Source organism: Mastomys coucha, unplaced genomic scaffold (genome assembly GCF_008632895.1).
Source record: "Mastomys coucha isolate ucsf_1 unplaced genomic scaffold, UCSF_Mcou_1 pScaffold16, whole genome shotgun sequence".
Lineage (NCBI taxonomy): Eukaryota > Metazoa > Chordata > Mammalia > Rodentia > Muridae > Mastomys > Mastomys coucha.
Window position 1 is genome coordinate 5,337,867 of NW_022196898.1, and position 23,797 is coordinate 5,361,663.

At 45.3% G+C, this 23,797-nt stretch overlaps 1 protein-coding gene across 1 annotated transcript; it reads left to right on the forward strand.

The window, feature by feature from the left end:
- Positions 1–1,433: 1,433 nt before the first annotated feature.
- On the forward strand, positions 1,434–22,301 carry Smad9 (SMAD family member 9). Its single transcript, XM_031373840.1, has 5 exons — positions 1,434–2,046; positions 4,367–4,624; positions 7,467–7,688; positions 12,713–12,969; positions 18,381–22,301. Exons 1-5 carry the CDS (start codon positions 1,635–1,637, stop codon positions 18,522–18,524), a joined length of 1,293 nt encoding a protein of 430 aa, XP_031229700.1. The 5' UTR covers positions 1,434–1,634; the 3' UTR covers positions 18,525–22,301.
- The last annotated feature ends 1,496 nt before the right edge of the window (positions 22,302–23,797 follow it).

Consider the following 23,797-nt stretch of genomic DNA (forward strand, 5'->3'; position numbering starts at 1 on the left):
ATTTATTAAAATAAATACATCTTTTATGAAGCAAATCTTTTTTTTTTTTTAGTTTTTCGAGACAGGGTTTCTCTGTGTAACCGTGGCTGTCCTGGAACTCACTCTGTAGACCAGGATGGCCTCAAGAACTCAGAAATCTGCCTGTCTCTGCCTCTCAAGTGCTGGGATTAAAGGTGTGCGCCGCCACCACCACCTGGCCTTTTTCATTTTTTATATGTGTGTATGTGGGTGTTTTGCTGTGTGTATGCCTGTGTGCCGTATGCGTGTGTAATGCCCAAGGAGGCCAGAAGAGGGCAACAGATCCCCTCAAACTGGAGTTCTACCGTGGTGGTGAGCTAATGGGCATCAAACCCACATCTTCTGCAAGAGCAGCAAGTGCTCTTAATAGATGAGCCATCTCTTCAACCTCATGGAAAACATTTTAAACTTAAAGAACATGTTAAAAAACTTGTTGAAACGGGCATTGCACATCTTTGCAAACCTTGTGAGTGCTGGTGTCATGAATGGTACCTATGTTCTCATTTCCACCTCTCTATAGGGCTGTAACCATCTGTTGTTTTGGCTGATGTGTACGAAGAGCATTTAGATCACAGAGATGTGTATTTGAAAGAGAGGACCTCACAGCCCAGAAAAGGCCTTAGGGGCCACAGTGATTTCCAGAAGCACACTGTGAATGGCTGTGGAGGGGGGTGGAGAGGGGGGCACTGCACTGTGATGTCTGAGCAGCGACTGTTGGAGGCCTCATTGTCTTCCTTTCTGCTTGTGTACATTTTCTACTCTGCGGGTGGATTGTTGATGCAACCAAGGAGGGAAGAGCGAGCAAATATGCAGGGGGAGGGGTTGGGGAACCCTGGAAACTCAGGCAGCACCTTCATTTGGTAGTTGAGGGATCCACACCATTTTTTTTTTTTTTTAACAGGAAAATGACTTGATGGGATGGTGTTTGGGAGGAAAGAGATTGGTATGGGAGAGAGGATAAAGGAGAAAAGCCACGATGCAGATGCAGCCATGCTTGGGCAGGCTGTACTCAGTGCTGGATGAATGGAGAGGAAGAGAGAAACTACGATTAGAGATGTGGAAGGCAGTGACTAAGATCTGGCTGGGAGGGGCTGGAGAGATGGCTCAGCGGTGAAGAGCACTGATTGCTCTTCCGAAGGTCCTGAGTTCAAATCCCAGCAACCACATGGTGGCTCACAACCACCCGTAATGAAATCTGACTCCATCTTCTGGCGTGCCTGAAGACAGCTACAGTGTACGCACATATAATAAATTAAAAAAAAAAAAAAGATCTGGCAGGGGAAGACAGGCTCAGCAGTACCTTGGAGTTTTCAAGTTAAAGCACTAGAGGGGACTTTGTCCCCTCAGTCCCTCCTCACCTAGTCTGATAATGACCCAGATGGCTCACGAAGGCTTGTTCTGTCTTTCAGACGGCAGCTGGCCCCACCTTCCCAGGGCGTTGGGAGAAGTCAGCCCACAGCTCAATTGAATCGGTCCCCACTGCTTCCAGAAAGGAAAGGCAAGCTTGTTCCAGGGACATCTGCGGACAGGTACTCGCCGCTGACCCGCCCAGGGCCCTGCAAGCCTTAAAAGGTCTCATCCTCTTTCCCCGCGCAGGGGCCCGAGGTCTGCCTCCTATGCACCCCAGCACCCCCATCAGCTCCCTCTTCTCCTTCACCAGCCCCGCAGTGAAGAGGCTGCTGGGCTGGAAGCAGGGAGATGAAGAGGAGAAGTGGGCAGAGAAGGCGGTGGACTCTTTGGTGAAGAAGTTAAAGAAGAAGAAAGGCGCCATGGATGAACTAGAGAGGGCGCTGAGCTGCCCGGGCCAGCCTAGCAAGTGCGTCACCATCCCAAGGTCCCTGGATGGACGCCTCCAGGTGTCCCACCGAAAGGGGCTGCCCCACGTCATCTACTGCCGCGTGTGGCGCTGGCCAGACCTGCAATCCCATCATGAGCTGAAGCCCTTGGAGTGCTGCGAGTTCCCGTTTGGCTCCAAGCAGAAGGAGGTCTGCATCAACCCATACCATTACCGCAGAGTGGAGACCCCAGGTGGGTGTTTCCAGGGGTTCCTGCTTGCTTGGAGGTCAGGATCACCAAGCACATGCTCAGGAAAATGACTTCCATACTCGGGATGTGAACCCGTGGGGTTGGCGGGGGAGGGGACACTGAAGAAATGGCTCCGAAACCATGCAATCAGAAAAATCATGATTCTCTTATATGAAAAAACTTGTAAGGTTGGTAGGGTTTTGGAAAATGCGGTTTTATGTGAGTGAACTTAGGAGACCTAAGCCCTTCTTAAGTTCTTAAGAGATTGGGTGCCTTAATGATTAACATGAGGGAGGGGGGAGGGAGGGAAGGAGGGAGAGGAAGCATGGGAAGAGAAGTCTCCTCTTCCACCCCATGCAGACTGAAAGCATTGACCATTAGGGTTAAACTGAAAACTGGGTGTAGGCTGTACCTTGCTAATCTCCATTACCCGGAAGGTGTCCCATCTTCATCTGAAACAACCAAGGGAAATTGCTGAAAGAGATCAGGAATGAAATAAGGGGTTGGGGAAGGTGGGTCATTGTTTCTAAATACATTTTTCCCATCTGGGATGGCTTCCGGGCCTTCACACACATGTGAGATAGCGCTCTTTCACTGAAAAGCCCTTTAGTGCCCCTTTTCCCCTTTGGTGGGAGTAAACCCAGGGTTTTGCATACCATATGGGAGCATTCTGCCACTGACCAATACTCACAGCCCTTCAAAATGCTTAAGATTTTATGTTTTAAATACAGAAAATTATGTTTCCAAATTCTTTACACACCCACTTGAGCATGCATGTGTGTGTCCGTCCATATAGCTCCCCACTTTGGGAGAGGTCTGCCCTTAGCTCCACTGTAGCAAGTTCCTGACCTTTATGTGGGGGTGGGTGTTCCCGTGGCCTTCCAGGGGAATCAGTTTTTAATGGGCGCCTTCTTGCTTGGTTGACTAACTGCCTAATTCCAGGAGCTTGGGGAGATCACACCATCCCACTGTGCTGTCTGAATGGAAGCCCAAGTATTCTCCTCCTATAGTGTTGTGTCCAAACCCATTCCACGTCACAGGCTGGTCAACAGGTCACACACCCTTCAAGTTCCCCAAACCTGCCATCTTGCCATCAAGAATATTGCATCTCCGTGTGTGGGGTTTGCGCTCAGGGACTGGGATCCTGTCTGGGAAGGTGACTGGAAGGTTCTACTCTCTCAGCAAACCCGATGAGTTTGCTTCAAATGTCACCTTGCCTCCCTTCCTTCACTCTGGACTCTCTTTACATACCAGGAGTCTGAAAGTGACCATGGTTTGATCTCCACCACTTGAGAACAGCCATCACCACATAACATGATTCTGAACAAAACAAAAACCCCATTAGTAATATCTGAGTTTATATAAAAAATATCTAAATGGGAAAGCGTTCATTTGGAAATTCTGGGACTGGAGACATGGCTCAGCTGGCAAGACCACACACATTGCTCTTGCAAAGGACCCTAGTTTTGTTCCCAGCACCAGTGTTACCTGTAACTCCTTTTCCCCTTTAGAAAGGGGCTCCAACTCCCTTTGTGTTCATCAGTACATACCCGCCCCCACCCATAATTAGAAAATAAATAAATCTATTCAGAGGCTGAGGCAAGAAGATCCAGTGTCCATGTCTGCTTGCCTTGCATGGGTTCCACCTCCAGTACTGGGAAGGTTCCACCTCCAGTACTGGGAAGGTGCGGTGGGGGGGGGAGTGGGGGGGAAGGCCAGAAGGGACCCTCGACCTGAGCACATTTAATTGATAGGTTTTCATGTTGGCTCTGATTTTATACTTCATTTCTTCATTTGCCACTTCTATTTTACCTGATGGCTTTTGGCCTTTTGCTTTTTAGGACATTGTGGTAAGGCCAGAGAATAGTTCATCAGCAGCCACGAGTCTGAACTTGAGGCTAATCATCTAAATAATTCAATGTGGTCTCTAATGGAAAATATTCTGGGCCTCACCTAGGGTTTTATTGCAAGCATTTGGAATCAACTATGCCTCTTTTAAAGAAGGACTTTATTGGCAGGGTTGAGGAAAGATGCAAACAGGTGGGTACCACGGTGGGAGAGCATGGGGGCCTCCTGAAGTTGGTAACTGTGACTGCTTAAGATGCAGATGGCTGGTGACTAGCCTAGCCCAGAGGCTCTTTGTGGGTAGAGCTGACCTTTGTGGGGAGCTTTCCACGGACACCATGTGTGGAGACGGGGCTGGTGCAGGAAAAACAGTCCTATCACAAATGGTCAGGGGAAAACATCCGCTATCCCAGTCCATCGCAGGCCAAGCTTAGCAGGCCAAGCTTAGCGAGCCCTCTGATCTTCTCTTTGTTCCTAGTTCTGCCTCCAGTGCTGGTACCAAGACACAGCGAGTACAACCCTCAGCTCAGCCTCCTGGCCAAGTTCCGAAGTGCCTCGCTGCACAGCGAACCCCTCATGCCGCACAATGCCACCTACCCGGACTCTTTCCAGCAGTCTCTCTGTCCGGCACCACCCTCCTCGCCAGGCCACGTGTTCCCGGAGTCTCCATGCCCCACCAGCTACCAGCACTCCCCTGGAAGTCCTTCTGATTCAGACAGTCCCTATCAACACTCAGGTCAGTCCATGGGAAAAAGGACTCGTGGATGATCATTAAGTGCGGTGCCGCACCTCGCACATCTACAGTGCCTTTCATATCTTGCACGTCCATGGTTTTCGGATCCAGTCAGTCCTCTTTCAGATACGAAATGGAATCCAATGCCATCCCTGGGCATTTACAAAACATGTGATTTTTTGTTGGTTTGTTTAGAAACGTGGTCCTGCTTTTTATAAAGGCAGGTCCAGAACCCACCATTCTCTTGCCTCAGTTTCCCCAGTGCTCGATTACAGGCACATGCCACTTTGCTGAGTGTAGTAAGATTAACATGTTGTTGTATAACAAATGAAAACGTAAACATTTTAAATACTAAAAGAAAGGGCTGGGTTGATAGCTCAGCAGGTCCAAGCATTTACTACCTAAGTCAGAGAACCTGAGTTACATCCCCAGAACTCACGTCAAGGTGGGAAGAGAAAACATGGGCTTCACAAAGTTGTCTTCTGACCTCCACATGCACTTCATGAACACACAACAACCAACCAACCAACCAACCAACCAACCAACCAGCTAACTAATTAACTAACTGAGTTTTAGTCTGAGAGCAAGCAGGCCATAAAGAGAACCAAGTTTAGGCCTTTGTTTGCTTGTCTCTGAACAGTCAAAAGGTGTCTTTTATGCCAAAAGCCATGTCCATGAACCCAGGGAAATGTAAAACTAGGCCCCAACTCCAACTAATACATTCTCTCTCTTTGTTCTGAAGCCAAGGCAGCAACCGAAGGTTCTTCAGGAGCTTCATGCTAGATTGAAAAAGCATATGTAAGAGGAAGGGACACAACTCCCCCTTCAGGGGTCATGTATCAGATATCCCACCTATTAGATATTTGCATTACAATTCATAATGGTAGTAAAATTACAGTTATGAAGTAGGTGCAAAATAGCTTTATGGTTGGAAGGGGTCACCACAACATGAGGAACTGTACTGAAGGGTCCCAGCATCAGGAAGGTTGGGGACCCGTACTCATACTCTCGTGTGTCTCCATGATGTAAGTGCTATTGGCATCTGTGAAGTTGGTCAAAGAAGAGACATGAAGAAAAGCATTATAGGGGTCCTCTTCAACCTCAGATTAATAATATCCAAAGCTAGAAGTGCCCAAAGGCCTGCGTACACACAGCTGGCTATTGCAGGAAATATTAAAAAGAAAACCACCCCGTAAACTCTCTTGGCCAGCTGGCCACATCACTATGTCCCGGCGGGCTCCTGCTATTTTCTCCCAGCTAGCAAGTTCATCTCGCTTATATGCAATGCTCTGCACACCCCACATCTAGGGCCTAGTTACCTGTTAAAAACATGACTCCTAAGGCTTAATTATCCAATCAGGTTTATATATCAATAAGATCACAATTTACAAGATGCCAGTACAATAATTTCAGAGCCAAGTGATAAAGACAATGTTTTAACCCAATTACTCTAACCTTGTAAAAACCTTAGCTACCTGTGGCTGTTTAAAACCATGTGGGGGCTGGATCGTCTTCTTCCCCTTCCTCCATGATGGTTTTTCTTCACTTTTCCTGCTCTCTGACTTCTCCTTCTAAACTTCTCGTTCCACCTCCCTATTCCTGTCCAATCACAGGCCTGTCACTGCCCTAATGTGATTGGACAAAGAAAATGCTGCAACACCCACAGTTACAACCTAAGGCCTGCAGACACACTGCTGGTGTCCACAGTTACAATCTAAGGCCTGCAGACACACAGCTGGCACCCACAGTTACAACCACAGGCCTGCAGACACAGAGCTGGAGCCTGCGGTTACAGTTCGCCTCACAGTTTTATTCACATATCCTTTTACTTAGTGGGTATTCACAAACTCACTGTATGCAAGCCTTGCCTGAGGTTGCTGAGAAAGAGTCAAGAGATTAGCAACATTTTTTTTTCTCAAAGAACTTATGAGATATGCAGATATAAAGAGGAACATCTTCTTTCATAGTGTCTTTGGTGTTTTCTCTTAACCCTTGTTTACAAGTACTCCTTGTATTATGTCTCTCTGTGTCTAACCGAGAGCCTGAAAAGCCTGCTCACTTGTTACTTACTGCATAGAGAATGTCCCTGCATGTGTTTGAAATATAGGATTGGGCACAGTGGCTAAAGGACAGGATACTTATACTGTAAGTGATGTATTTGCATAACACCTGCCTGTCCTGTAAAAGCTCACCTGTACTGGCTGGTTTCCACCTGGTTATACTAACAGGAGGATGCTCTCTGTCTTTTTCCTGTCTATGGACAAATCCTAGCCAAGCTGGGAAGCCTTAAAATATACGTACGTTATACCTGTGTATCACATAGAGAATGTGATCCTCTCTCTGTAGATTTTTTTTTCCATGAATATGCTTCATTCAGTGCTTTCGATTTGGTTTGTTATCATACTCAAACTTATTTTTTTTTTTATTAATCATTATTGCAGAATTACGGCTTTTGACATTGGGGTTCAGTTCAGTTCTGTAACAACAGGATGTCGTCTTTTTTGCTAGATGAGGTGGCCTGCCACCTCTCTCTTAACTGTGTTTACTCTGGGGCTGGCAACACTATACATCAATCTGCCCAGGCAGTCTTTCCAAGGCCTCTCCTTTCATTACACCTGAAAACAAGAGTGTTTACAGATGCCCTTGCTGTGGGGATTAACAAGGACTGTGGCCTTAAACTCATAGATTCAATAAACAAATGAGCTAGCCTAAGACAGAAGGGCTGAAAAGGTCCTACAGTTAACGTTCTGGTTTAAAGTGGTCATCTCTGCTTCCTCTTGGAATCATGAGCTTCGGAGCCCAGAGGTGACCGTGGTGTGGCACCTTCTCTCTTGTTTTCTTTCAGACTTCCGGCCAGTTTGCTACGAGGAACCCCAGCACTGGTGTTCTGTTGCCTACTACGAACTAAACAACCGAGTTGGAGAGACTTTCCAGGCGTCTTCCCGGAGCGTGCTCATAGATGGCTTCACTGACCCCTCCAATAACCGGAATAGGTTCTGTCTTGGGCTTCTTTCAAATGTAAACAGAAACTCTACAATAGAAAACACCAGGAGGCACATTGGAAAGGGTGAGAACCAGCTGCCTGTCTCCATTGTTGCTTCTGAGCTCTTAGAAGCCAGCTACAGTGGTCCTGTAGGAAGCTGGTGGGAAGAACCCAAAGCACAGTGTCACCCCTGGGAGGGGACATGTGCTCTCGGATAGCTTTGCCTCTGAAGCCAGTAGATTATCTTCAGGGATTGCCTAGGGTGAGTGCTGTGAAGACAAGATATCACAAAGGGACAAATGTCATGGCACAGCCCTGTAAGCCCAGCACTAGAAAGGTTCAGGCAGGAGGCTAGCCAGCCTGAGGTATAGAGGGGCCTGTCTACAAAAAAATCAGCAAACAAAACCCACAATAAATATGAAAGCGGGATGAGGTTATTCAATGAAAGTATTTATTATTATTATTATCATCATTGTCACCACCATCACCATCATCATTACATGTGTATTTTAAGGTCTATTTTATTTTTTTATGTGTATGTGTGAGTACTTGCATATATGTATTTGCACCAGAAAAAGGTGTCAGATCCCCCAGCACTGGAGTTACAGATGGTTGTGAGCCGCTGTGTGGGTGCTGGGAACTGAACCCAGATCCTCTGCAAAAGCAGCCAGTGCTCTTCACTGCCGAGCCTTTACCCCAGCCCCTTGTAAGGTATTTTTCTTTTAAAAAGGTAAATCCTAAAATCAAAACCAAAACCAAAACAACACAGGATATTATCCTGTGAAAAAACATTGATTTTGACCCTGCAGAACATGTCATACCCTGAGAAAATGTTCACAGCACAGTACTGAATAAAAAGGGTCTCAAAACATCTTGTAGATTAGATTCTCGTTTTTGTTTTTTGTTTTTTGTTTTTATTTTCTTAAAAACTTCCCTTAATGCCAGGCTTGGTGGTACATGCCTGCGATCCTAACACTTGGGCAGTAGAGACCAGAGTGTTGGAAGTTCAAGGTCATCCTCATCTACACAGAAAATTTGAGCCTAGTCTGAGCTACATGAGACAGTGACTTAATAAATACAAAATAAATACATAGACTTAAAGATATATAGCTGAGGTTACCTGGGATTATTTCTGGATAGTAGGCTTATGGTTGACTTTTATTTTCTATGTTTTTCATTGTTGCTCTTTTATGCTGTACTAAGAACCCAGGGCCTCGTGCATGCTAGGCCGTCAGGAGTTTCCTCTAGTGGGCTCCCTGCTCGTGTGAGGATGGTGCAGGACATAGGCTGTGCAGGGCTTTGGATATCTGAAGCAGTAATGAGAGGGGTGTGGTTCAGCTCAGGAGGAGGAGCCAACTGTGTGATTGACAGAGATGGGACATTCAGTTGTATAATTGTATCATCACTGTCCAGAGCTCCAGACACTCTTGATAATTAGCCAGCTTTTAAAAAGCTCTGCAAAGGAGAAGGCAGCAGTGTCAATTGCAAGCTCCAGGGAGGGGTGAGCTTCGTCAGTGGCTGAGGATTTACTCCAAGGACAGTGGGGAGGGACAGCAGGGTTCTATGGGCTGCAGTGGTGTCTTGGGCTCAGCCTTTTATGCTGGCTCCTCCATGTGTATTCCCTGCCCTGTAGAGCAGTGGGGTCTGCTGCCTATCTCTGCCTTTCAAGAGTCCCTCTCCAGCGTGTGCTATCTGCCATTGTAGAAGAGGACTACAGAGACCCCCTTGCACGCTGCCCCTATAGACCCAAGTGACACTCATAGGACCTCTGGTCTTGGCCACTACATGGGGTTGAAAGACAGAACCCCAGCAGAAATGTAAACTGAGGTCTGTTTTACCACCTCAGATCCTGCCTGAGGGCTACATTGCCTGGATTCTCCTTGTGATCTTGAATGAACCTTTCTCTTTTGTGAATGTTCTTTTGAGACAAGGTCTTGCTGTATAGCCCACACTGGCCTTCAACTGAAGAGACTCCTGCTTATGAAAGCATGTGCTACCATGCCCAATGTGGGTGTGCGTGAGGTATTGCTGAGGATTGAACTTGGGACCCTAGTATGCCCAATTTGTGTGTGTGTGTGTGAAAAAGAGAATGAGAAGGGGAGGCAGGGGGTGTTGCTGGGGATTGAACTTGGGACCTCGCTCGTGGAGGTCAATGCTCTCTCACTGAGCCAGCCCTCCACTGGTGCTTTCTTTGAGATCATTAGTCCTTATTGCTTGGTGGAAGAACAGGTCTGGAATTTTAACAGTATGTTTGTTTCCCCTGCTTTCTCAAAGCCTCTCAGTTTTTGAACATGCTAATAATGATGTATTCTATCAAGGGGTTAATAACATTTTATTGCAACTCGAAAAGACATGATGCCACTTCTCAGCATTTCATAAAGAACTAGCGTGAAGGAATGCCACATGTCACAAGTACCAATGCCCAGTGAGCTTAGATCCTGACAGTTACAAATTCTGGAGATGGTCTGCCACTATCCACGAAAGAAGCGGGCCAATGAATTACAAAAAATGTTGTCTAGTGTCCTATGTTTAACAAACCATCTGGTCTGATTCTGGGGACTACGCTGACACGAAGCCCCTCACTTGAGGTTTTCCAAGCTGAAGCAGTAGGACAGCATTAATTTGTAGGGAAATGCACATGGCTCCCCCATTAGGCAGTGGTTGCCTGAACAGTGTGTTTGGATGTCCCAGCACCCCAAGTGACTCCAATGGCAGGCTCAACCTGGAGAACACATCTGTCCCAGGTGATATTGAGGATGACACAGGGTTCAAAGTCACTGTGTTGGCCATATAATGGGTCAAATGAAACCACATGACCATGTGACTCCTGGAGATGCTACTGTCACCTGACAGTCAGAGTTTGGTCTTGGGTTCCTCTGGCTTTTTCCTCTAGGGACCCACCTCCCTGCTTCTCTTCTGCGCCAGCTTGTGCTGGGTTTGCAGATAAGGCAAACCTGAATGAAAACCACCCCCTAAACACACACAGACCAGGCTCAGGTGATAAAAATCTTAGCTATTGTATGCAATAGGTTCCGGAGGTCATTCGGTTCAAATACCCACTAAGCCTGCAGTAGCCCTACTCTGGCTGTTACTCCCAGCTGTGGTCCTCTTCTGCAACGGCAGATAGCACACACTGGAGAGGGACTGTTGAAATGCAGAGACAGGCAGTGGACTCCACTGCTCTACAGGGCAGGGAATACACATGGAGGAGCCAGCATAAAAGGCCGAGCCCAAGACACCACTGCAGCCCATAGAACCCTGCTGTCCCTCCCCACTGTCCTTGGAGTAAATCCTCAGCCACTGACACAGCTCACCCCTCCCTGGAGCTTGCAATTGACACTGCCCTGGCCTTCTCCTCTGCAGAGCTTTTTAAAAGCTGGCTAATTATCAAGAGTGTCTGGAGCTCTGGACAGTGATGAACTGGCTGCTTTGAGCTCAACTCTACAACTGAATGCCCCATCACTGTCAATCACACCCACCCCATTGCACATGAGCATGGCCAGGGGAGGCAGCAGAGGCACTATGTTCTAGCCAATCAGAGACATCCTTCCACTTCCTCAGGGTTACCAGTGCCTGAGTTGTGGGGGTCAGATCTGATGCCCATCATGGAAGAAAACAGAGAAGAAAGCTGAGGGCAATTAAGAGGAGAGCAGGAGAAAAGAGGGGTGGGGGTAGAGGACATTGGAGGAGGGGGAAGGGAGGATTTTGTTTGAGTCTGGTTTATTTCTAACACTCACCAGTTCCATGCATTTATGCTTCTTACAGCTGAATAAAATCTGTTGTGTGTGTACACCACACTTTATTTATTCAGGACGTCCCTTTTGAAAGTGTAATCCCAGGAATGTTAGGCTGACAGGCACAAGCTACATGTTCCTTGTGTTTACACAGGACTGTGTGTGGAAGTGTGTCGAGAATGTCCCTGTCTCTCAGGGGCACATGTGTGATTTATAGGGGTGAGTGACATTTCTCTGAAGCCTCTACACAGAAATATTTTAGTTTTGAGTCAGGGTCTCCCTGTGCAGCCTTGGCTGGCCTGAACACTATGTAGGCTAAGCAGGTCTCAAACTCACCTGCTTCTGCCCTCGGGGTGCTGGGATTAAAGGTGTGTGCCAGAGAGATGGATTTACAACTGTTAGTAAGTAAGAGTCTTCAAGCCCTGGGGTGGGTGTAGTGTGTAGACTTCAGTAGCATGTACACACTAGCTGGGCCTCCTCTTATCACCTGTTGTTTATGTGATGGTATGAAGGACTTTGTAGGGTTTTGCACGGTGCATTTCTTTTGTGCCTAATATCAAGGAAGCTAATTTTTAAATTTATTTATTTATTTAATCCTTTTATTCTTTAATCCTTTTTTACAGTCTTCATCCCCCTCCCGGTCCACCCCCTGACCACTCCCCATCCCATACCTCCTCTCCCCCTCTGTGAGAGGATGTCTCCCCACTCCCTGGCGCTTCAAGTCTCTAGGGTTAGGAGCATCTTCTCTCTGAGGCTAGACCAGGCACTCCTTTTCTGTATGTGTGTTGGGGGCCTTCTATAAGCTGGTGTATGCTGCCTGGCTGGTGGCTCAGTGTCTGAAAGATCTCGGGGGTCCAGGGTTAGTTGAGACTGCTGGTCTTCCCATGGGGCTGCCCTCCTCCTCGGTTTCTATGGAAGCTAATTTTGAAGTGAGCAAGCTCCAAAGTGATGGGAGCAGTCATAACTGGGAGACTTATATTCTTGAGAATGGCTGTTCACCTGGATCGGGTTTATTTTATGTTTCTTTTATTTTATGTTTATGGTTGTTTTGCCTGTTTGTATGTCTGCATGAGGACCATGTGTATGTAGTACCCATGGAGGCCAGAAGAGGGCAACAGGTCCTATGAAACTGGAATTACAGATGGTTGTGAGCTTCAGTTTGGGCGCTGGGGGCTGAGCAACCTCTCCAGCTGTCAAGGCTGGATTTTTAATGGGTTTGTAGGAAAAGTCAAAGAGTCGGGGCACACGCACCTTCTCTTCTATGGCCAGTGATTATCTAGGAGTTAACCTGACAGTGGCGGGTCCTATCGCGTGAGGTGCTTGGAGCCACTGAAAAGGAAGCAGAGAAGGAAGAGCGTGGTTTTGTGCCCACAGGTGTGCATTTGTACTACGTTGGGGGTGAGGTGTATGCGGAGTGCGTGAGCGACAGCAGCATCTTCGTCCAGAGCCGGAACTGCAACTACCAACATGGCTTCCACCCGGCCACCGTCTGCAAGATCCCCAGCGGCTGCAGTCTCAAGGTCTTCAATAACCAGCTCTTCGCCCAGCTGCTCGCCCAGTCAGTGCACCACGGCTTTGAAGTTGTGTATGAGCTGACGAAGATGTGCACGATTCGGATGAGCTTTGTGAAGGTAGGAGTGTTGGCTTTGGGGTTATAATGCGGAAAATGGGAAGAAAGCAAACAGGCTCTTGGCTTGGCCAGCATTTGCTCGGCACAGATTCGGTTTTGTCTTTCTAAAAAATGTATTGATTCTTCCCTTCTTATTTTAAAATCTATTTAGTCCAACTTCCACTGCCCATATATTCCTGCGTGTAGGGTCACCCAAGGGAACTAGAGTAATTGGGGTCAGTCTACCAGGGGAAACACCTTTTTATAAAACTGACTCTCCCAAAAATCCATCAACTGTCTTCAGTTAGTGGTAAGGGATTTATGAACCTTCTTCCCGCTCTATATTAAAATATTGACTAGTTCTCTAGTACCTCTCTGTCATATATATATATATATATATATTCTGACTGGCTCTCTAGTACCTCTCATATACATCACTGTATAGACCAGGTAAACTAGAAACTCACAGAGATCCACTTGCATTCTGGGATTGTGTACCACTTCAGCAAGCAACAACAAACCTTTGGGGGAAATGTTATTAAGTTTATAGGGAAGTATAAGTATGAACTGAAAACAATTATATGAAGTTTTTGCATTTTGCCTTATTAAGTAGCAGAGTGATTGTTTTTAATGTGAGGATGCAGGCATGGGGTGACAATCAAGGAAAGGACAGCATGCTGCAGACATGTCCTGTCTCTCTCCCAGCCACCAGGCACTGCGATCCCTCAGCAAAAGAATAAAACCTCCCTCTAGTTGGGAAAGCTGCCAGGCAAGTGTAGGGAACACATTTATAGATAATTACAGAAGAGAGTTGTCTCTAAGACAGCACTAAGCAGTGTTGGCACAGAGTGGGGCGGAAACCTTGAGGCACATAAGAATGATTCTAAGAAATCACTCTGATATTTAAAAATCTGGACTTAGCCGGGCGGTGGTGGCACACGCCTTTAATCCCAGCACTTGGGAGGCAGAGGCAGGCAGATTTCTGAGTTTGAGGCCAGCCTGGTCTACAGAGTGAGTTCCAGGACAGCCAGGACTATACAGAGAAACTCTGTTTCGAAAAAAAAAAAATCTGGACTTGTTCATCAGACTCTATATGACTCAGTTTCCACAAACCCCACCCAGGGGAGAGGGATAGCTTCCTTCAAAATGTAAGTTTTCCTTTAAATTTATTATTATTTTATATTATGGGTGTTTCGTTTGCATGTACGTGCGCCACATGTATGCAGTACCCAAAACTGCCAGAAGAGGGTGTCGGTCCCCCTGGAACTGGAGTTACAGATGATTGTGAGCTGCCATGTAGGTGCTGGGACTGCAGGTCCTCTGCAGGAACAGCCAGGGGTGTTAACTGCTGAGCTGTCTCGCCAGTCCCATTTCCCTTTTTAAAAGCTGGGGGTGAAACCCAGGGCTTCATGAAGGGAGTTAGGTAAGTGTTGCCTATTGAGCTATATTCCTAGCCTTAAAGTAAAAGTTATTAGCCATTTAAAGTTAGTTACCTTGATCAATGATTGTTCTACTTTTTCTACCCAAATTGTATTTTATAATATTGATAATTTTAATAATCATTAAAAAAATTAGGATAAACATGTGTAGTTTCAATTTAAAGATGTCTTCTTCAAGACACCTCTCTCGTGAGGACAAAACTGCTTTACTCTGACATTCAAAGCAGAAAGAAAACCCCTGGAAAGTTTCCAGGCGCATTGTTACTTTGCAGCCAGCAGGGGGCACTACTGTGCAGTTAGTGGACTGTCCATTAAGTGGGACAGTTATTTTTCCCAGGTCCATTTTTTTTAAAAAAAAATAAGGATGAGCTGTTGCTATCTCATAGGTAATTACTGCAATACAAGCATGCATAGACATGTGATCAAATTCCAGCATGAACTCAGTGTTTCTCAGATACACAACAATTGCACAGAACTACAAAGGTAATTCACAGGATAGAGGCGGCTACTGCTGTTATGGGCTCCCCCCAACCCCTTCCTACCCACTCCTCCCTGTGATAATAGGGAAGAAACTCAGGTCCTTGCACGGGCTAGGCAAGCACTTTAGCACCGAGATTCATTGCCAGTCCTGCAAGGACTTAAACAAAATAGAAACTGTCAATGATTCATTTCTTTCAAATGACTAGACATTGGCAGTGACTGTTGTAAGTGAAAGGCCAGAGCATCTTTTAGGTCTTTGTCAGCTCTGATTTTACTGGCCACAGTTTACCTTCTTTTTGCCAGTCAACAACTATTTATTGAGCCGCTGCCAGCAGTGAGCCTGGAGCTGCTGTGGGCACTGGGATGATGAACTGTTGGTGATTCCCAGGCCTCCGCCTTAGGAAACCAGTGAACTGGTAGCAACGCAGGCAGTAAGCAATGAGTGAGTTGCATGGGTAAAGGAAAAGAGAGAGGTTACAGGCAGGGGAGGCATCACTGAAGCAGGCTGTGCCCCAGAGACCTGGAGGACCCGGGTCCTCTTTGCAGAAAGCAGTAGAGTCCGAGAGAAAAGCAAGCTCAGTAGCCCACGGCAGCTACGGAAGGGAAGCAGGTCTGGGAGACTGTAGCCTTTGGGGTTGGTGTGGAGGAGGGGGGCTAAGGAATGGAAGCCTTCCTGAGAGCAAGTAGAGCTTAGCACTCTCTGGTGCTCTGAGGCCTTGAACAGAGGAGTTTCATGGTCTGACTTGCTCTTTCCTTTGTTTTGGGAAAGGATCACTCTGTGTAGCACAAACTGGCCTGGAACTCCATGCCTTCTTGCTTTATTCTCTCTCCTGCTGGGGTTACAGGCATCTATGGCCACGCCCAGGTTCGTTCTGCCTTTAAAGGGTCCTTCTGGCTGCTAAGTGGAGAAAAGGCATGCTATGCTGCAGGTGAGGTGGAAAGGGAGAGGCTGGCAAGAAGCTATTGCGAAGGACCTGGGTTCAATTCCCAGCATCCATGTGTTGACAGACAGCCATCTGCAACTCCAGTTCCAGGGCATCTGGTGCCGTCTTCTGGCTTTCTTTTCCATAGGCACTGTACTCATCGTGCACATATGATGCAAGCAAAACCACCTATACATATAAAATAAAACAGTGGGAAATGAGGGTCACTTCTACCACGAGAGCACCTGCAGAACTGGGGGAAGTGGAGGACTCCCAGTCGGAAGGCAGGTTTGAAGTGGAGGAGAGGAAGGAGAGCTAGAAATGGCGTGGATTGCGATCCAGCAGGATGGAGCAAATGCAGGTGGGTGTAGTGTAAAAATACTGCTCAGAGTTCAGTGTAAGTCACAGCAGCTGCCAATATCCATCAATCACATTTACAAGAGGATGCTGATGTGGCAGAGACTGAAGAGTCTGTTTGGAGAGAGTACCCAGAGCTGGAGATGTAAGTTGGGAATGGTCCTTATTTGGATGATAGGTAGCTCCATGTGTCTGGGTGAGAGTGCAGGTTTGAATTTAAACCCCGAGGGCTGTGATCCTAGAACTGAGCTCCAGACTCAACATTAGTCTGGGAAGAGAAAAGTAGCCACCACGAAAAGCTCAAGGGATGCCCCGTGAGTGTGTCAGTGGGCAGAGCTGGGTAGGAAGATAGTCTATTGCTATATAAGTGGGTAAAGGTATGGCTGAAACTTTATGCCTGTGATAGTTTCATTTTTTGATGCAGACACGTGTAAGTCACAGCCTCTTGGCTGTATACAAGCTGAGGAACTGTAGCCACTCATACGAATGGGTCGTCTGGAATGGGGGTCAGGGCCTGAATAATTAAAGGTACCGGAAATGCGGGAAGGGTTTGCAAAAATTAGACCAACACATGGTGTGCTTTCAGTCCACCATCATTCATTGAACTCTCCTTGTTACAAGCAAACAGGTAGATAGGTAAAGCAAAACCCCTCTCCCAAGTTCGTCAGCAACTTGGCCCAATCAGCAGCTTCATCTTCAGTCTCTGGAGGCGGGACTTCCGGCCTATTGGAACTTGGAGAGGCGTGGCAATTAGCAGAAGGTGGGCAGAGAGGCGTGGCTATCTGTGGCAAGGCGGGTCTGATAGAATCAGCCCTCAGCTGTAAGAGGGTCACAAGGACAGCTATGACTATGATCTACATACAACGTCGCAAGATTTCATTGGGTTCTGTGATTTAATTGTGCAGCTCTTGGTATAAATTTTGATGGTGACATGGTTAAGTTGAAAATCAGAGGGTTAGAGGCTCCTGTCAAGGTTTCTGGAAATATCAGAACTGGAAGGATCAGAAAAGAAGGAGACCCTGGGAATAGGCAACTGCCAGGAGGTACCACAAGCACACGGAGGGTGGTGGCCATGTGTGGCCAGGCAGTGCGGTTACGCTGAATAATGATTAAAAAAAGACTTTTTTTTTTTTTTTTTTTTTTTACGTGTATGCGTTTGCATGCATGCATGTCTGTATACTGAGCTCTGGTGCTCTTTGAGACCAGAAAGAGAGCTCGGAATCCCCTGGAAGAGGGTTTACAGATGCTTGTGAGCTGTCATGCCGGTGTTGGGAAGCAAACCCTGGTTCTCTAAAAGAGTAGGCAGTGCTCTGACCACTGAGGCTTCTCTCCAGCCACTGTGCTAAAGTTTTTAGACAACTCTGGAGAACCATGATTATCAATAAAAAACAGTCTGAAATACACCCTTAATGCTTAAAGAACTTTCCATTGGTGAACAGCATATAAGAAATAAATGTGAACATCCACCATCTATATATCTATATCATCTATCTATTGATCTATCATCTATCTATACCATCTATCTATATATATTTTCTATCTACCTATCACCTATCTACCATCTATGTATCTATATATATCATCTATATATTGATCTATCATCTATCTATATCATTTATCATCTATTTTTACCTATTGTCTATCTGCCTTCTATGTATCTATATCTATTTATCATCTATCAATCAATATCTACCATTTGTCATCTATCTATCATCAATCAATATATATCTACCATTTATCTATCACTGTCTATCTATCTCTCATATATCTGTCATTTTAATAATTCTTAACAATGGGGCGAAGTGATAAATTTCTGAGGGAGCCTGAGTCAGAAGAGAAATAAGCTCTAAGCTCTAACATTCTGCTCTCAAAATCAAGAGTTACTGATCGTTGCAACTTTGCAATCTCTGGTCTTTAATGAGTAGTAGTTTTGTACAGACACAGGTTTCCTCATGAAAAGCAGGACATGAGGTTGAGCCCCTTTCCCTGTAATGGGGAGATGGCTTCCAGCCTCTCCCATGTGGTGTGTAGAGCCCCAGGCACCACTAAATAGGTGTCTAGATTTAAATTCGCTAACAGAGACCACCCTGCCTGACCTGGGCCACTCCAGGGCATCTGTCCCATCGAGGCATTGACTTCTCACGGGAAGCCTGGGACCCTGTATTCCCTGTGCTCTGCCTGGTGGTGTCTGGCAAAAAGCTGCACTTCAGTCTGGGTTCTTTCTTCCTTTGCAGGGCTGGGGAGCCGAGTATCATCGCCAGGATGTCACAAGCACCCCCTGCTGGATCGAGATTCATCTTCATGGACCACTGCAGTGGTTGGACAAGGTGCTCACTCAGATGGGCTCCCCACATAACCCTATTTCTTCAGTATCTTAAGTCAACTACGGTTCCACAGACTAGATGGGGGGGCTTCTATCACTGCAAGCCACAGCTAATACAAGGCTCTGGATGCAGATGTAAATACATGTATGATGCATATGAGTCACATGTTTATCACCCTTTGTTTTGTGCTATCTACTTAGCCTGGGGCCAGTGCTGTGTAGTTGAAGAAGCACGTTCTCCAGGCTAATGCTCTGATTAGAAGCCAAGTCTTTTGTGAAAGGGGAAACAGTATGTGAAGGCATTGGCAGAACCCAAGGCCACTGAGTCAGCTCGTCACTCTACAGAATGTTGTGCCCCATACGGAAAACACAAAGCTGCTTACATGGAAAAAGAAACAAAAATAAACCAGGAGCACTAGAGCAAAACCAGTCAAACCCACATAGTTTTAAAAGACCTCACTTGCAATGTGAATGGCAAGAAAGAAAACCAAGCTTGTCCAGTGATCTGTGCGATAAAGCCACAGACACTTTATCTCTGAAGTTGAAATATGCATAGCTGGGTACTGTGCTGAAGTCAGGTACACTTAATCAGATTTAAACTGTGATCGGAAAGGGAGAAACTGTGAAGCTTAGAGTCAGGTTGCCTTAATCTACCACTGTTAAAACAAGCAAGCAAGCAAGCAAGCAAGCAAGCAAGCAAGCAAGCAAGCAAGCAAGCAAGCAAGCAAGCAAGCAAGCAAGCAAACAAAAGCAAGGCTCGTAAAGGAAACCCGCAGGTTAGCAGAACCCAGGCCCAGGAGTACAGGGGCTCCTGCTTCCACTCTGGCAGTCAGCTTCCAGTCTTCCCCTTCCTCCTGTCTGACCTTGCAGGTGGCTGCCTGCCCTGTGTACACTGCAAACCCTGCACAGAGATGAAGCCGTAGACTGGAAGGTTGGGAGCAACGGCACATGGCTACCTGCACTTTTGTGCATGCCCCTACTAGGCAGGGCATCCTTTGCCTCGTCTTTCCTCCCAGTGACAAATATCGATTAGTTACAGATGACTTAAACAACAGCAAGCTTTGGGGGGAAAGCTAGAGGCATTGTTGGACTATATTTATGCATTTCTCAACCTGTTAGGTTAATAGCTGGTTACATCTGTGGCAGCCTCTTCTAAAGCTAAGAAATACCTGCATATAGCTTCCCAGGTGTGGTAGGAATGTTTCATATGCCCTACATTTTTTTGAGGAAACAGTGGTAGTGAATAATAAAGCATCTTTAAAAACACTATATACATATATGTATACATATATATATATTCATGCATAATCAGCATGCATGTATTAAAGCTTGTTATTTCCTCCATTGTCTGATAAAGGGAAATATCCCCCAGACTTCAAGGTACATGCCACTTATTAATCACCCCATTGCTTCTAAGTTTACTTCAGGCCCTTTGAGAAGCACATTATTTAGGATGACATTTATGGTTTAAAGGACACAGCTTCCATAATCCGAGTTGCCTTCGTTTAATCCATTCTGCCTAGCATCAATGTATATTTTTTTCCCATTCAATTTATTTAAGATAGAAATGATCATGTGAAGAATCACTCATAATGCCTACTCTATTTATAAAATCTGATGTCTCAACCTACCACTTAGAATGTATAAAAAACCCAAGCATGTCTATTCACTAAGTCTGTCTAGTGCATTTGTGTGTACTGGGTACAATGTCAGGTGCTGTGGAATCAAATGCACATTAGAGGTAGTAGTCCTCACCTCCATAATGCTGGACATAATGCTGGACATCTAACAGACATTTGCACAGACATCGGGTCTCAGAACTTTGAAAACCCACACATGTGAATTTTCTTGGGCTTGAAAAATAATGGAATCAAGTTCTTAACTATTACAATATTGGAGTTTTACATCACCTCAGAACAATTAGGCAATTTATCTTTGCATAACTACTTTCATTCTTAGCCACTCCACCTCCTTGCTTCCCTATTTTTCTGATATTTCTCCTGGCTTCTTCCTTGGAAAAGCCGTGCGTCTGGCAGATCTTCTCTGAGAACCCACCCAAGGACGCACAGCATTGTCCCAGATTTCTAACGGCCCTTTTGGTCTTTTCACAAGCGGTCAAATATCCCTGGCAATATGCAGCTTTATGGAACTATTCAGAAGTAGAGGCTTCAAGGTGGGGTGGCACCTGCCTTTAATCCCAGCAGCAGGGAGACAGAGGCAGGTGGATCCCTGGGAATTCAGGGCTGACCTGGTCTAAGTAAGGAGTTACGGGACAGCCAGGACTCAAAATTGAGACCCCATCTCAAAACAAAACAAAGCAAAGCAAAGTGAAACAAAACAAAATAAGAAGTTTAAAAACAAAACTAAAAAACCAAATAAACTACTTGGATTTCCTTGCAGCATTAAGAAATCAGACAAAATATTGACATGTGTCTGATTTCTTTGAGAAAGGAATCATGACATAGGTTCATATGTATATTATCAGCAAATTGAGCTTTGAAGAGATGTAAATCCTGTGCTCATATAATAGTCACATTTTAATGAGTTTTTCCTCCTTGGCTGCTATCTAAAAATATCAAAATCCTTGACTTCAACTCCTCTGAGTGACTATGTGGCAATCATTCCATGAAACTGACAAGCAAAACTACGTTGTGTATGCTGTTTTACAGGACAAAGGGGAAAGTGGGCAGCCAGGCCTTTATACACTGCAAGAGTGTCTCCAGTTGCCCTGGGTAGGGTCAAGCAATGGAGAACTGCATTGGTTTGGCCTGCCCACAAGACCCAGAATGTTTATCACTGGGTACAAGTCAGTATTTGTGAGTCTTGGGAAAAATAAGATATGATCAGTTTGTTTCAGCTAATTGATAACAGCTGCTTCAGAACTAAGAAGGCACCACCATTTTAACATACACACTTCGGTGTTGTAGAGTCACCAAATTGGCAAACTCTCTAGCATTTAGAATATCCTTTTCACTGTGTTCTAAGGATGGAGTTCTCCCCATAACGACAACAGAAAGAAGAGTATAGCAAGAGCATTTTATAAGCATTGCTTGCTGGACTTTAAGCTCCTGCTTAACACTGAATATGTTTCAGATATTTTGTGTATATATTTAATGAAGTAAAATATACCATGCATTCCACATCGTCTTACCTGCTAGGAGTCAAGAGCCGAACTTTGCAAGGGTAGGTGACCCTCACATACGTTAAAGATAAGTTCAGATGAATATGAAACAGACTGCCAGGAGTACTCTCTGATTCCCAGCAGCCTAGCCTTCTGGAAATGCCAGTCAGCACCACCTCGTAGTCTGTGATAGGCAATGATTCACCTTTTGCCTATTTTTCTTTCAAACTCTAGGAAATACTTCTATGTATACGATCTATGGCTCTTTAAGATGCTTAATCATAAACTGTTCTACTTAGAAAATGGAACTTAAAAGAATTCTTCATGCTGTAAAAACTTTGGTGGCACTATAAAAAAAAACCAGATATCTTGGAATATTTGGCATTACATGTGTAATTTTAATGATACTTTCCAGAATTTTTAGAGGTGTTTAGCTACTGCTCCCCAGCTTAGCGCCAGGACACACAACTCAAACCCTTTGTATGGCGAAGTTATTGTTATTAAAAAGTGAATTTAATATACATTGTCATTTGAGCATCATTTGAGCAACTCAACAACCACCCATGTCCATCAAGGAACATGTCTATATTAAGATGATTAGTATGTGATGCTTATAAACACCTGGATATATAAGGAAACTTTCACTAAAAATCATTTATTTTTCATATGCCATGAAATATGTTTAACTGATTAAAATGTTTTCTAAGAGAAGCTTGTGAGATTGCAAATGACTATGAAGTGTTTAGAAGCTGCTGCTTGTTCCTCTGCCCCAGGACGTCCTACTGATCCTAAGGCATACAGCTACGCGTTGGCTGGGGTTCGGAAAGCCTCAGTAAGGGGCAGAGTTCATATAAGGTACAACCAGTGTTCTGTTCTAGAATACTGGAGGATGCATTTTAATCTGAACAATCCATCCTCTAACTGCTAAAAGTATTTTAGCTTGTGGCTTAGTGGCTTGGTATACAAGCTAATATTCTATCAGAAAACCAAAGTTTCTAGGCATGCTGTGTATGTAACATGAGAATGGAGCTCTCCCCACTTTGCTGCTGTTAAAAAAAAAAATGTACCATAAATGTAGTTACAAAAACTACAAGTCTGAAATTAGTATCCCTGTACCAATGTTAAGGTGTTGGTTTGCTAATTCTGGAGGCGCTAGAGGAAAATACATTTTCTTTTTCTAGATCATGGGGGCTAGGCCATTTCCCTTTCCCGACCCTCCATAATCCCACCTATTCCTACAGGGTATGAGTTTACTATGTATTGTGTTCACCGTCTTCTCTGATCGAGTTTGCCAATTTTAAAATTTCCATCCAATGAAAATAATTTTACTAAGTGTACCAGTTACATAAATATTGACTAGAGCACCCCAACTTTATGGCCTTCAATGCTAAGCCTTTAGTAGCTACTTTCCAATTGACAGAGCTACAGAGTGGTTTTGCACATCCAAGCAAGGTTTAGCTGGGGTAGGTTGGCATCAAACTTATCTCCCAGGGGATGGCTAGTTTATGTCTGTCCCACTAACATGTGCCAGGCTACCAGATGATCCAACAGACATCAGACCATGTACCTTTGACTTAGCTAAGATTTATTAACTGCAGCTTTTCCACCTGGACCCAAGTTCACAAAATAATAACTCAGACTTATGAATGCTTAGGCCACAAGCTAGGGCTTGTTCCCTGACTAGCTTGTAACCTATACTGTTGGTTCTAAGTCCTGCCATGTGGTTGGCTACCTCTCCTCAGTTTCATGTGACCATCTTCCTCAGACTTGGGTTATGAGGAATCTCCCACTCTTGACTCTATCCCAGAATCCTCTCTCCCTTCTTAACTTCCACCTCCCTATTTCCTGACTAATCTAACAGGCCAACAGCATTTTATTGACAGGTGATGTTTCCACACCGTGAACAGATTATCCCAACATTATTGTGCAGGTTAGGCTGGGCTTATTATTATGGTAACTGGCTTGTCTTAAGAGTGGCACACCATTATTCCTTCTGCTCTACACTGGCCAAACAATTCCCATGTCAGTCAATCCTGAACTAAGAGATAGGTAAATAAAAACCTAATGATGGAAGAAGCTACAGCTGCAGTCAGAAGCCATCAACATATAGAATGGGAAAGTGTGAGAAACTACACCACATCTACTCTAAAGTAAAAACCTTACTGACTGGTTTTAAGGGGACAAACAATTCCAATGTGACAGGCAAT

What these genes read in the sequence shown, in the direction of transcription:
- Smad9 (XM_031373840.1), top strand. Translation starts at nt 1,635, where the DNA reads ATGCACCCCAGCACCCCCATCAGCTCCCTCTTCTCCTTCACCAGCCCC. An exon ending in CAGTCCCTATCAACACTCAG is followed by an intron (nt 4,625 to 7,466) that starts GTCAGTCCATGG and finishes GTTTTCTTTCAG; the next exon opens with ACTTCCGGCCAGTTTGCTAC. An exon ending in CAGGAGGCACATTGGAAAGG is followed by an intron (nt 7,689 to 12,712) that starts GTGAGAACCAGC and finishes TTGTGCCCACAG; the next exon opens with GTGTGCATTTGTACTACGTT.